General features: G+C 42.0%; 1 protein-coding gene across 2 annotated transcripts in view; it reads left to right on the top strand.

The window, feature by feature from the left end:
* Rab30 (RAB30, member RAS oncogene family) overlaps positions 1–13,142 on the top strand; it is a 96,509-nt gene extending 83,367 nt beyond the window's left edge. For both annotated transcript variants that reach the window (XM_013014180.1, XM_013014181.1), the window contains 2 exons: positions 4,668–4,851; positions 10,646–13,142. In XM_013014180.1, coding sequence (XP_012869634.1) covers positions 4,668–4,851; positions 10,646–10,896 — 435 coding nt within the window. In that variant the 3' untranslated portion in view covers positions 10,897–13,142. The remainder of the gene's footprint in view (positions 1–4,667; positions 4,852–10,645) is intronic.
* Positions 13,143–13,706: the final 564 nt, after the last annotated feature.

Here is a 13,706-nt window from a genome sequence, read left to right as displayed (position 1 = left end):
CCCTTTTTTGGTGTGTCAGCCCTAGGATTTGAACTCAGGGTCTGGGTGCTGTCTCTGAGTTTTGTTGCTCAAGGCTAGTGCTCTGTCACTTGAGCCACAGCTCCATGTCTAACTTTTTGGTTGTTAATTCAAGATAGAGTCTCACAGACTTTCCGGGCTGGCTTTGAACTGTGACTCTCAGACCTTATCCTCCTGCGTAGCTAGGATTACAGGCTTGAGTTGCCAGCACAACTGGAAGACAGTTGTGTTATTGTCACTGGTGTTAACATTACTCCCTTCTTCGTGATGATTAGTTACTAAGCCTTGCAAGCTTTCTCAGAGCCCTATGCGATCAGGGGAAAGAGAAACCACTATGAGTTTGCAACATCAAATGTAGGACCAGAACAAGGGTCTCTTTCCTCAGCTCCCCTCAGTCTCCCAGGTTCACACAGGTGATCATTCTTTCTAGAATGGCTTCCAATCACAGGCAAGCTAACCCAGGAATTAGAAGATTCTTATAACCATTGAGAATAAATGCCAATTCCGTGGAGGCCAAGTTAAGGAGTCTCCTCCCCACCTTTTTGCTGTTACAGAGGCTTGACCTCAGGGCCTTGTGTTCTTACTTGGCTTTCTTGCTCATGTCCAGTGCACTAACACTTAAACCACACCCCCAAGCTGACATTTTGCTGATTAATTAGAGATGGAGTCTCACGTGCTTTTCTGCACAGACTGGCTTTGAACAATGATCCTCCAAATCTCAACTTCCTTGGGTAGCTAGGATTCTCGTTGTGAGCCACCAGCAACTGGCTAGTAGGCTCACCTCTTAAAGGAGTATGCAGTATAAAGATGAGCTTGAGCAGAAAATGTAGTTAAAACAGGTAGCCAGGTGCTGGTAGCTCCCAACTGTATTCCTAGCTACTCAGGAGGCTGAGATCTGAGGATAGCGGTTCAAAGCGAGCCCAGGCCATATAACCCACTGACTTGTATCCTTAAAAACTATTAATGATAATACATTTTGATATATATATACATATATATATATATTTGTTTTGTTTTGTTTTTGGTCATGGGGCTTGAACTCAGGGCCTGGGTGCTGTCCCTCAGCTCTTCAGCTCAAGGCAAGCACTGTATCCCTTGAGCCACAGCACCACTTCCAGTTTTCTGGTGGTTAATTGAGATAAGAGTCTCACGGACTTTCTTGCCATGGCTGGTTTTGACCCATGATCCTCAGATCTCAGCCTCCTGAGTAGCTAGGATTTCAGGCATGAGCCACTGGCACCTTGCTTGTACTACTCTTTTAAGGCTAATTAATTATTCTTGCCTTGGGGATTCCACAATTCTATATCATTTAATCATTGTTCCAATGTGTCCAATACACAGGGTGTTAGGCAGTGCAGGTCTGATGTCGAAGAGAACACAGACTGCTCAGGAAGTGGGCTAGGACACGAGTCATGTTGACATTGTTGCCAGGTAGCAACAATCCATTATAGTGAGAAAGAGGCCGTAGTGATTAAGTAGTGGTACAATCAGAGTGGATAAGCATTGTGGTATCCCCATGTTGTAGGTGGGAAGCTAGAATATTCATGGCTGCAGTACTGAAAATATATAATGACTGTCATGAGACAACATTAGGAGACATGCTGTCTTTTTCGTTTTAATCTTTTGTGGTTTTAGAAAGGGTCTCACTATAGAACACAGGTTATAGTCTTAAACTTGGGATTCTCCTGCCTCTGCCTCCTAAATGCTGGGATTACAGGTATGTGATACCATGCTGGCCTTTTTGATAAAGCATCTCATTTGTGCTGTTGTTACTTACACTTGGATTTGAGTCTCACAGTCTGTTTATACAGTGTTTTTAGACGAAGGATCGTGTTTGACATCTTGGGTCCTCCTCGTGCTTTGCACAGTGTCCTATAAATGCTGAGAGAGGCAAATGGATTACAGAGAAAAGCAAAGGCAAGCAGAGTGAAAAAGGCAGTAGCATATAAACATTCTTAATAACCAACTGTCAGGCAGAAAACAGGCAGCTTCCCCGGGCAAAGTAGCATCTATCTTGTCAAGGCTGCACAATGACTCTTGTAGAAAGTATTTAATGCTCAAAGCGGTTTCTGAAATGTGCTAGTCATGAGAACACAGGGTATTCTAATAACAGGCAGTATCTCAATCAGATCCCTTGCATTTAGAGGCTCCATGGGCCTTAAAACAATAACCTACTAGACTAGGAGTGTGGCTTAGTAGTAGAGTGCTTGCTTAGTATGTATGAAGTCCTGGGTTCGATTCTTTAGTACCACATACACAGAAAAAGCCAGAAGTGTCACTGTGTCTCAAGTGGTAGAGTAAATGCTAGCCTTGAGCAAAAACAGCTCAGGGACAGTACCCAGGCCTTAAGTTCAAGTGCCAGAACTGGCAACAACAAACAAACAAAAAAACACAATAACCTGCTACTCTTAAGGCAAGACCTGCAGAAGAGAACTATGTTCCTAGGTTTGAGGCAGAGAAGAGCTTTTAAGTTCCAGCAAAAGCTGTTACATCTCTCTGTTTGCAGTTTGTACACTTAGATGCCAATGTATGTCAGCTGTGACTTCAAATCCAAGGAGTGTGCCACTAATTTGTGGCAGGGACCACCCACCCTTGACCAGCTAAGCTGGCAAAGTGGAGGGCAACACCACCGACTGCGCTCTTTAGAGTCTCCTCGCCACTTAAATAAGTCTTCAGTGGCAAATGCAGCAAGGAGGTGGGGGGCCAGGCCTCCCTGGGGAAAGGAGACGTGGAGGCTGATCACCAGCTTTGTGAGTAACTGGTTAGGAGACAGTTTCCCTTCAGTCTCCAGCGAGACTGTTGGTAAATATTTGACTATCTTCTCTTTGCTGGGAACTGCATTTGGTGAGTAAAACGAACCCTGCAGCCTCCATCTTGAGGCCTTGAGCAAGTGGGAAAGACACGGATGAGTCACTACACTAAGAATCATGAGGTGAATGACACACAATGTGTCGCAAGGGTGATCACAATGTCCCTGGGAAGGTTCCGGAAGGCCTTTCCTGCAGAAGTGGTGGTGTGTTGAAGGGGATCCAGCTGTGATGTGTGAGATGTGCAGTCAGAGGATGGAATGGCAGAGGACAGCAGTGGCTGTGGTTGGCGTTCCCCAAGGTCTCGTGACCTGCTCTGGCCAGACTCTCTGTCTCACTCCTCCTCTGCTCTGGGCAGAGACATTGAAGAAGAGATGCAAGGAATAGTTTGCCTTCTTCTTTGTCACAAAAGCCACCCGTTATTAGGCTTCAGAAATGATTCCACTTTAGGAGGGGTTCAGCAAGAACCCCTTTTGAGAAAGAAACAACAGAAGCCCAAAGAGGTTCATTGACTCACCCAAGGACACAGAGCAAAGGGCAGTGTTTTTCTGCCTGCTGTGGCTGTGTTCCTGTTTCCGTTCATACGAGGGTGAACACGAGAAGGAACACAAGAAGGGTGTCTTCTTGTGTTTGTTTTGGATTGTTCACTAGAAAGAGTGGTAAGGTTGGATTTCTTCCTCTTTCTGTAACATCAGTGACCACAGAATGACAGCCCTGCTCTGAGCAAAGCCTGGGACATAGCTCCTGATAAGTTGTCTAGGAGACTCTGAGCAGTAGCTCCATACTGAACTTTCCTCGGAGAAGAAATAGGTATAATTGTACCTAACTCATAGAGTAATTATGAGGATTGAATTATTACAAAGTACTTACTATGTTACGTATAAGCTTCTGGGGTTTTTAAATTTTTTTTTGGTGCTGGTACTGGGGCTTGAACTTAGCACTTAGGTAAGGCTGATACTTTATCACTTGAGTCATACTTCCACTTCTGGGTTTTTGGTAGTTAATTGGAGATAAGAGTCTTGGACTTTTCTGCCTGAGCTGAATTATGATTCTTAGATCTCAGCCTCTTGACTAGTAAGGATTACATGTGTGAACCACAGTGCCCAACATAAGCTTCTTAAAATACAACTTGAAACCCAATAAATGTACAGGAAGCTATATCTTATTTTATTTTTTAAGAATTAAGAAGGAATTCTCAAATAACCAAAGAGAAAAACAAAAAAAAAATCAAGCTTTAAAAAAAAATCCAGGGGCTGGGAAGGTGGCTCAGTGGTAGAGCACTTGCCTTGCATGAATGAGGCCCTGGGTTCGATTCCTCAGCACCACATAAGAAAAAAGCCGGAAGTGGCGCTGTGGCTCAAATGGTAGAGTGCTAGCCTTGAGCTGAAGAGCTGAGGGACAGTGCCCAGGCCCAGAGTTCAGGCCCCATGACCGGACCCCCCCAAAAAAAATCCAAATACCTAACAACAGCAACAGATCATAAATGGCTTCAGGGCAGAAAATAACCATGAAATTATTTGGGTGTAGGTCTTCTCATTTCTTTTTTTTTGGGGGGGAGGTCCAGTCGTGGGGCCTGAACTCTGGGACTGGGTGCTGTCCCTCAGCTCTTCAGCTCAAGGCTAGCACTCTACCACTTGAGCCACAGCACTACTTCTGGCTTTTTTCTTTTTTTGCTTATGTGGTGCTGAGGAATCGAACTCAGGGCCTCATGCATGCAAGTCAAGCACTCTACCACTGAGCCACCTTCCCAGCCCATGGGTCTTCTCATTTCTAAGCAAAAGAAAGGCATGCTCTTGAAATTTCCTCCTACTTCAAGCTGATCCTCCCCTTCTCCCTTTACAGCTACAGATCTGGGACACTGCAGGACAGGAGAGATTTCGCTCCATTACCCAGAGTTATTACCGCAGCGCCAATGCCTTGATCCTTACCTATGACATTACCTGTGAGGAATCCTTCCGCTGCCTTCCTGAGTGGCTGCGAGAGATAGAACAGTATGCCAGCAACAAGGTCATCACCGTGCTAGTGGGTAAGTAGGGAAGAAGGAGCAGGAAAGTTGATTTGTGGATGTCAGGAAATCTATAATCACATAACACTTAGGCTTTGGTACCTTGTAAGTCATGTATTCAGTTCTTCTGCAGCTGAAGAGTAAATGAAGAAGACTCCACCTCATAGTTATTGTTTAGAAAAATAAAGCAGATATTGCAGTTTCATTTTTCTATTAATGTGGGTTCTGGGGAGAAGTTGGCTGTTCATGGAAGTTATGTGGGTGGCTATACAATTTTTAAAAATTGAGTTACAAAATGGTGGAAACTGCCTGTTGTGAGTGACAGGGAATTCATTATTTAAGCAATTGTTCATTCCTTAAAAAATAGACTTTGTTTAATTTTTTTGTGCTGATTTTTTGGACACTGTGTTTCAAAAATAATCCTTAAGGAAATTCTGCCTTTTCTTTCATGTCAATATGTTTGGAGGGATGGGACCAAAAAATAACCCTGTCCTAAGAAATACATCCATTAAAAATGGAATCACAAGCCAGGAGCCGGTGGCTCACACTTATAATCCTAGCTACTCAGTAAGCTCAGATCTCAGGATGGCCATTGGAAGCCAGCCTGAGCAGGAAAGTCCCTGAGTCTCTTATCTCCAGTTAACCACCGGAAGACCAGAAGTGGCGCCATGGCTCAAAGTGGTAGAGTGCTTGCCTTGAGCAGAAAAGCTCAGGAACAGCTCCCAGGACCTGAGTTCAAGCCCCACAACTGACAAAAAAATAAATAAGTAAACAAAAATGGCATTACAGGTGTGGGATGTAGCTCAGTGTATTCAAGTTTGATGTCCTAGGTTCCAGTATCCTTGGAACTGGGCTCCACCCCTAGTGCTAAAAAAGAAAAGAAAAAAGAAAATACAGTTAAAAAAAAAAACTCCAAAGCAACAATAAAAAGGAATTACAGTAAAGTAGACCAAAGCTTTAACAACTCCTCTAGTCAGATAGAAAAATAGTAATAACGGTTAACTTGTTAAAATATTTCCTTCTAAGAAGGAATTTTTATGATTAGTCTAGCAAGACCTAAGTTTTGGAAGTGTGTGCAGAGAACCTCATAAACATGGCTACCTTACAAATTAAGGCTCATAGTAAGCTAAGTAAACATTTCATTGTAAGCACAAAGTTCATATGAAAAACTTTACATGTCACAATTCCTAATTTACACTTGAGATACGAGGCTCAGCATGTTTGTTGGCATTTGTACCACATATAAGATCAATGCTCTATAGTCTGCTTTTAATGCGCTGCTGTGAAAAACACTTTTAGACTTTTCACTTGATGCTGTTTGCTAAATATCTGCCTTGCTATGAGCTGGTGCCCCAGCCCCGACCTGGAACCTTTCATGCTCCATAGGGAATTTGTGCCGCAAGCCATTTGAAAGCTGCCAGCTCTGGACTTAGTCTCTCTTTTTGTTCCAAGAGAGTTTGTGAGAACTTGAGTCAAACCATTACTATGTGAGATTTTTATCTCAGGGAGTTGAAAATGAAGGCTTGAGGAGAGACGATTAGTGCAATAGAAAGAGGGATGGGCTTTATAAAGGAACATTTTAGCATGGAAAAAATCAAATGTAAGCAAAGTAGAGAAATCACTAGAGAGAAGCCCCTATGTGTACATTTCAACTTCAACAATTATCAGCTAATTTATGGCCACTCTTGTTTTATCTGTTCCCCTCTATTTTGCCTACCCTCCCTGCCTAGATCATTTCGAAATAACCCCCAATGTTTGTACTATTAAAAAATATATATGTATTTATGAAGGGTAAATTTTATTTCTTTCTTTAACAAAGAAAGCCTAGAGTCTGGGTATGGTGGGCCAATTTTAGCCAATTGTAACCTCCGTTCAAAACAACCTGATATAAAAGCTCACAAGCCTCCAACTCAACAAAAAAAGCTGCTTCAGGAGTACATGCCTGTTATCCCAGTTATGAAAAATGACTGTCATCCCTTGCAACACTAGGAAGAAAACGAAGGAGGATTCTTCCTATCTACTAAGGAGGGTGAGATCCGAGGATCATGGTTCAATGCTAGCTGGGGCAGAAAGTCTGTGAGCCTCTTTATCTCCAATCAACCATCCAAGAGCCAGAAGTAGAAGTGTGGCTCAAGTGGTTGAGTGAAAAAGCTAAAGGACAGTGGTTCTGAGTTCAAGCCTCAGTTCTAACATTAAAACAAACACACACACACACACACCAAAGAAAGCACACACACACACACACACACACACACACACAAAGAAAGCAAAACAAGAACAAGGAAGACCCAAGCTCAGGCTGGCCTGGGCATAAAGTAAAATCATAAAATCCTACCTTGAAAATAATGAGCAAAAAGAGGCTGAAGATGTAGCTCAGGTGGTAGAGATCTGTGTGTTCTTTGAAGCCAGATGCAACAGCTTAGTCAGAAGAAGATGTTCTGAAGAAGATGTACTGTTTCTTTTCAATGGGAAGTTGCTATTTAGAGGCCACAACCTAGGTGCTAAGGGTCCTCCTTACTGCGTGTTTGGTCATTGCTTATAGACCTTGCAGTGTTCAGTGCTGACATGTATCCTTGTGCAGAGTGAATTCTCTTTCTCTCTTTCTCTCTCTCTCTCTCTCTCTCTCTTTCTCTTTCTCCCTTCCTTCACACACATATTCTTTCTCTCTCATACACACAAACACATGTGTGTGCACACACACACACACCCCTTATTGGCCCATACTAAGTGTTCTCACTCACAAGACACATAGACCACATTTGGCCTCAGGTTCATTTAAAAGGATACAGGAGAGCAAAGCAGCCCAGGGGCAGATCGGCACTTGGCATCCTCCTTCAAACAAAGTAGTCCCCCCATAGCAGTCATGGAGCTTACCGGCCCCTCCTTTTGTGGGGATGATGTCTATCTCACTGTAGGCAGGTGTGGGAATTTCCCTGCTTAGAAATGCCCATAGGGGCAACTCCACAAGCACAACTTTGAGAATCTCCAAGTGAAGAAGAATGGGCACTGACAGGAAAACCCAGACACATTCTATTCTATAATTCATACCCAGCATTCCCAGGCCAGAGTAATTATCATTACGTGGTGACATTTCACTTTAGTCATGTTTCCTGAAGAAAGATACAATGTATCATAATTATTCACATATTTGCATTTATAATTGGGGGGTCTGTTGAAATTTCATTTAACTTCATTAACCTCAAATCTGTATTTGATTTTATTTTTTTATGCCCAAAAAAATCCCAGCTCCCTGGGATACCAGCATGAGTACTCATTTGCTTTATCCCTAAGGGCACATAAGGCAGCCGCAGAATACCAATAGAAGCACTGCCTTGAACAAGATGATTCCCACAACAGTTAATTTGCTTTCAGTCCTTTTTGTCCTTAATGCATATACGTAAGGATGCATGGTTAGCCAGGCGCCAGTGGCTCATACCTGTAATCCTAGCTACTCAGGAGGCTGAGATCTGAGGATTCCAGTTCAAAACCAGCCCTGACAGAAAAGACCATGAGACTCTTATGTCCAATTAACCATCAAAAAGCCAGAATGGGAGCTGTAGCCAAGTGCTAGCCTTGAGCAAAAAAAGCTCAGGGACAGTGCTCAGTTCAAGCCCCAGGACTGGCACAAAATAAAACAAAAAGATAAGTTATCATTTGTTTATTTATTTATCTTTAAGTGGTACCAGAGCTGGAAGTTTGTGTCTTGCACTTGACAGGCAAGCACTGTTGCTTGAGTCACACTTCTAGCTATTTTGTTTTTGTGCTAATTACTTTTTTTTGTCAGTAATAAGGCCTCATGTTCTGGCTCAGGATTTTGCTCATGGCTGATGCTCTACCATTTGAGCCACACCTCCATTTTCAACTTTTTGCCAGTAAATTGAGATAAGAGTCTCATGACTGTCTGCTTAGGCTGACTTCAATGTTCAGATCTCAACCTCTTGAGTAGCTAGGATTCCAAGCATGGGCTACTGGTGCTCAGCTTTGCTGGTTATTTCTGAGGTAGAACTATCACTTCCTACCTGGCTATACAGCCAGGATGGCTATCCTATTTTTCATTTCTTACCATCTGGGATGATAGGCATGCATCATCATACCCAACTTCTCCCATTGAGATGATGTGTTACCTGAAAACATAATCCTCCTAATCTCAGCTACCATGTAGCTAGGATGACAGGTATATGTCACCATACACCCAAATTTTGGTCAAGAAGGGATCTTATGAAATTTTCTGCTAGGACTGATCTTTCCTGATCATAGCCTCCTAGGCAGCTAGGGTTACTGGCACCTGGAAAATGATCACATCTTCCATTCATTGGAAATACTTGTGGGTGTTTGTACTGCTTTATGATAGGCATGTTCACTTAATTTTGCTTTCAAATTTTAGAGATTTCTTTTCAAATCTGATTTTGTGTTAAATTCAAATTATAAATTTTTGAAGCCAAAACTTTTGAAGTATATTCAGAGAAGTATGCTTTCTACTCTTATCCACTCAATATTTTTTCTTTTATAGGTAATTATTTTTATTTTTGTTTTTCTGTTCAAAAATTATTCTTATTCACACTTTTTTTTGTCAGTCATGGGGCTTGAACTCAGGGCCTGGGTGCTATTCCTGAGCTTTTTTTTTTTGGGGGGGGGTCCGGTCATGGGGCCTGAACTCTGGGCCTGGGCGCTGTCCCTCAGCTCTTCAGCTCAAGGCTAGCGCTCTACCACTTACTTGAGCCACAGCGCCACTTCCGGCTTTTTTCTGTTTGCTTATGTGGTGCTGAGGAATCGAACCCAGGGTCTTGAGCATGCAAGGCAAGCGCTCTACCACTGAGCCACCTTCCCAGCCCTATTCCTGAGCTTTTGTGCTCAAGGCTAGTGCTCTACTATTTGAAGCCACAGCTTTACTTCTGGTGTTTTGGTGGTTAATTGGAAATACCAATCAGAGAGACTCTTTCCTACTTAGACTGGCTTTGAACCAGGATCTTCAGATCTCAACCTCCTGAGTCACTAGGATTACAGGTATGAGCCACCAGTATCCAGCTCAGACTTTAAAAAAAAAACATAATAGTCCCTACATGGAAACATTCCTAAGGCCAGTCAGATAAACAAATTGTCATATATCTATGCATTCTTAAATAAATATATTACCCACCAAAAATTCATGCAACTATTATATTTTAAGCTTTTATTTATTCTTTTCTTAAAAAGGAAATGAAATATAGACTATATGTCTATGTAAACATCTATACATTTTTTCACATAATTCCCTCCATCAAAGAGGGAATAGTTGTTAATTATATAAATTTTTGTTTTTTTCCCTTCTTTTTCCTCCTGTACCACTTGAGCCATGCCTCCAGCTCATCATTTTACTGGTTAATTGGAGACGGAGTCCTGCAGATTTTCCTGCCCAGGCTGGCTTCAAACTACAATCTACTAAGTCCAAACTTCCTGAATAGCTAGAATTACAGGTGTGAGCCACTGGTACCTGGCTTCTCCTTGCTTTTGGTGTGGAATTGTAGTTTTCTTATTTCCTGGTAGTATATAGAATATTCTTAATTTTTTTCACAAGGACAGATATATTGTGCAAACGCAGTGTTATTTATTAATCAGTGCCTGACTGATGGGTATCTGGGTTGTTTGTGGTTCGTTGCTGTTAGAAATAGCATTGGTATGATAAAATAAACACTTCTGTAATCGCAGTCCTATTTGCTTTGTTTTATTAACCCATCTGTCTAGTGTGACTTCAGATCTGGAAATGAATTTTGATGGCTCTGATCCTGTGCAAAATGATATGGTGATTCTTTTCTTTTCTTTTTAACCACTGTTACAGGCAACAAGATTGACCTGGCTGACAGGAGAGAGGTCTCCCAGCAGAGAGCTGAGGAATTTTCAGAAGCTCAGGACATGTATTACCTGGAGACTTCAGCCAAGGAATCAGATAACGTAGAGAAACTCTTCCTTGACTTAGCATGCCGACTCATCAGAGAAGCCAGACAGAACACACTGGTGAACAATGTATCCTCCCCCTTACCCGGAGAAGGGAAAAGCATCAGCTATTTGACTTGCTGTAATTTCAACTAAAGGCTGAGAGACGAGGAGAAGCAAGAGGAATCAGCAGCTGCCCTTGACGGGGCCATGAGTTGCTAGGGAGCTCTGGTGATGACTGTGGCCCCCGCTCTCGGACCTTCTGAATCCTGTGGGCTCCTGAGCTTACAAAGCATGCAGGCCAAGGGCCTTGTCCATAGGCCAGCATTAGCAGAACCTATCTTTCATCTTTTTGCAGTCTGGAGCTGGAGCAAGGAGAAAATTGCACCAAGCGCTCCATGATCTGCAGAGCATGTTGCTTTTGTTTTTTTCAAAAAGCAAGTTAAAGCGCATTCCTGAACATAGTCCAGGGGGAAATATACTGTAGGATTCCCTCCTGCACGTCAGCGGGTGCATGCCGGGTTGGGGGGGGGCTGCTCTGTAGGGCTTCAGCGGTAATCTCCTGGTGGCCCTGTTGTCTTGTCCACCAGAGACAGCCCAACTGGCAAGGCCAAGTACTACCTCTGTGGTGGGTGTTAATGACCCCCCCCTCCCCACCATGGAGAGTTTGAAAAGTGTTATTTCTTTCGTCCACAGGCACTTTCAAAAACTTTGGGAAGTAAACATGAAATGAAACCTTTACCCATGACCAACAGTAACACTTAAATTGTTTTAATAATATATACAAGCTCCATGACTCCTTTTGGTGCTAATGATTCTGCTCTATCACAGACCAAACATGTTTAGTACTTCGATGTCCTTACATGTATTCCAGAGAAATAAAAAAAAAAAGAAACTGGGGGAAATCTGTGAATCAGCACTCTTTTTCAAAGTCTCATTATTACCTAGACTAGATTTGTTGGAAAAGAGGATCCTTTTTTTGCTTTCATTATTCCCCATTAAATCTCTTCTGGCAGTTTTCTACTATTATTTCAGTTTTCCTGCCCTTTAAGCAAATAAAGATTGGAAAAAATAAAAATGATTAATGCTATTCTAATGTCAACAATTAGTTGTAAGACTTTGAACATAATATGAAAAAACTGAACAGATACGACCAAAATACTGTGGATTAATGGACTGCAAAGCAGGGTTCCAGGCAGAGCGCAGTCCTTAATAACAGGTCATATTCTTTACTTCCTGGTACTATCCTTGGACAGACCAAGGCTTAAGATTTTGTAGATATCTTAGTATGGTAAGTGAGAATAACAACAGACGAAGTCTCACAAACCAGTTTTGTATATCTTCAATGACTTTAGAAAAATCCTGTGTGTGGAAACAGGATGAGCTGTCATTTATCATCTCATAACAATGTTACTCTCAGATCTATGACAAGACATTCTTGTGTCTTTCTCTTCTGTTTCCTGGTCTCCTTTTGGTTTTCCTCTCTCTCTCATTCTGATATGCATGTGTTACTGAACATCTCCAATTCAAATGGAGGGATCTAGGCCTTTATTTAGCCAGTTTTAAAACAGGAGTCAAGTAGGAAGATGTGCTGTTGAGCATGTATTCCTTTTTTTCAGTGTCATACTCTCATACCTTCTTATTTGTTCACTGATAGGCATGCAAATTGGGGAAGTAATTAAACCTGGATGCTGTCAGTACTGTCAGATGTTTGGGCAGCTTGCTGCCTACCAGACCTGAGGGATGAATATAGAATAAGGATATGACATGTCATTCCATTGTTGCTTTAGATGGTGACAGTCTCGGCTCTGATGTGTTGATGATGTTTGAAAGCTATTTCATTGGAAAGGGTTGAGTCATGCCAGGCCTGATATTGATAAAGCATTTGTGGCACTTCTCTGTCAGGCTCCAGAATAACCAATCTTTTCACATGAGATAACATGTACACAAATTGTGAAGGGACTCTTACTTCTTGTTGGTTCCACTGTTTTCTTGGAAGGCCAATTGGACCCCAGAAAATTTAAATGTCACTTGGATAAAAACCAACATAATTTATAATGATTACTTTTCCCTCCTCACTTCCTGCTCTAAGCCAGTAACTAAAGATATCAGAAAATAAGTTAATCTAGGTAGGCAGTTAAGTTTATTTTTTTTAATGGTAAGAAAAATGTTTCTTTGGAGACACAAATCTAATGTCCCTAACATGTGATGACCCAACTTGGTCTCAGAGTAGCTAATGTGTTTTAAAAAAATAATTGATCTGTGAATGTAAAGGGTTTTGTTACATCTGATTAACTTGGTTCTAGCCTAACAGCTTCTTGGGCCACACTTACAGAATTGTGTGTGTGTGTGTGTGTGTGTGTGTGTGTGTGTGTGTGTTGGGACTTGAATTCAGGATCTGGGCACTTGCTGTCCCTTAGCTCTTTTTGCTCAAGGCTGGCGCTCTACCATTTGAGCCACAGATCTACTTAAACTCTTTGGCAGTTAATTGAAGGTAAGAGTCTCACAGACTTCTGAGCTGGCTTTGAACTGTGATTTCCACCTCCTAGGAAGTTAGGATTGTTGAAGGCTTGTGTTATAGAATTCTTATACCTTGGGACCTAGCATCCCGTACCTTCTCTTGATCAGACCCAGAAGAACAGTGACCTCTATTCTTGGCCTCTTTTCTTAAACTCCTGGTAGTCTTTCTCTAGCTGACAGCCACCATGCATGCATGGCCCATCAGCAGAGACACAGGAATATGTGGAACTTTTGTTTCTTTTTTCTTAGTTCAGTGACTTTCAGATTAGGCCTTATGGACTTTTGTCTACTGATATGTACATCTCAACTTTGAGAACAATCACTAATAATAGTGCAATAAACAGTTGGATAAACAATATAGTGCCAAGAATAATTTTTTTTCTTGTTAAGTAGACATTCAAGTTGAACTTCACAATAGATGTTAACTCATTGTAATCCAGGTCAGG

The sequence above is a fragment of the Dipodomys ordii genome, unplaced genomic scaffold (assembly GCF_000151885.1).
Source record: "Dipodomys ordii isolate 6190 unplaced genomic scaffold, Dord_2.0 Scaffold22, whole genome shotgun sequence".
NCBI lineage: Eukaryota > Metazoa > Chordata > Mammalia > Rodentia > Heteromyidae > Dipodomys > Dipodomys ordii.
This window is presented reverse-complemented; position numbering and strand designations above follow the sequence as displayed.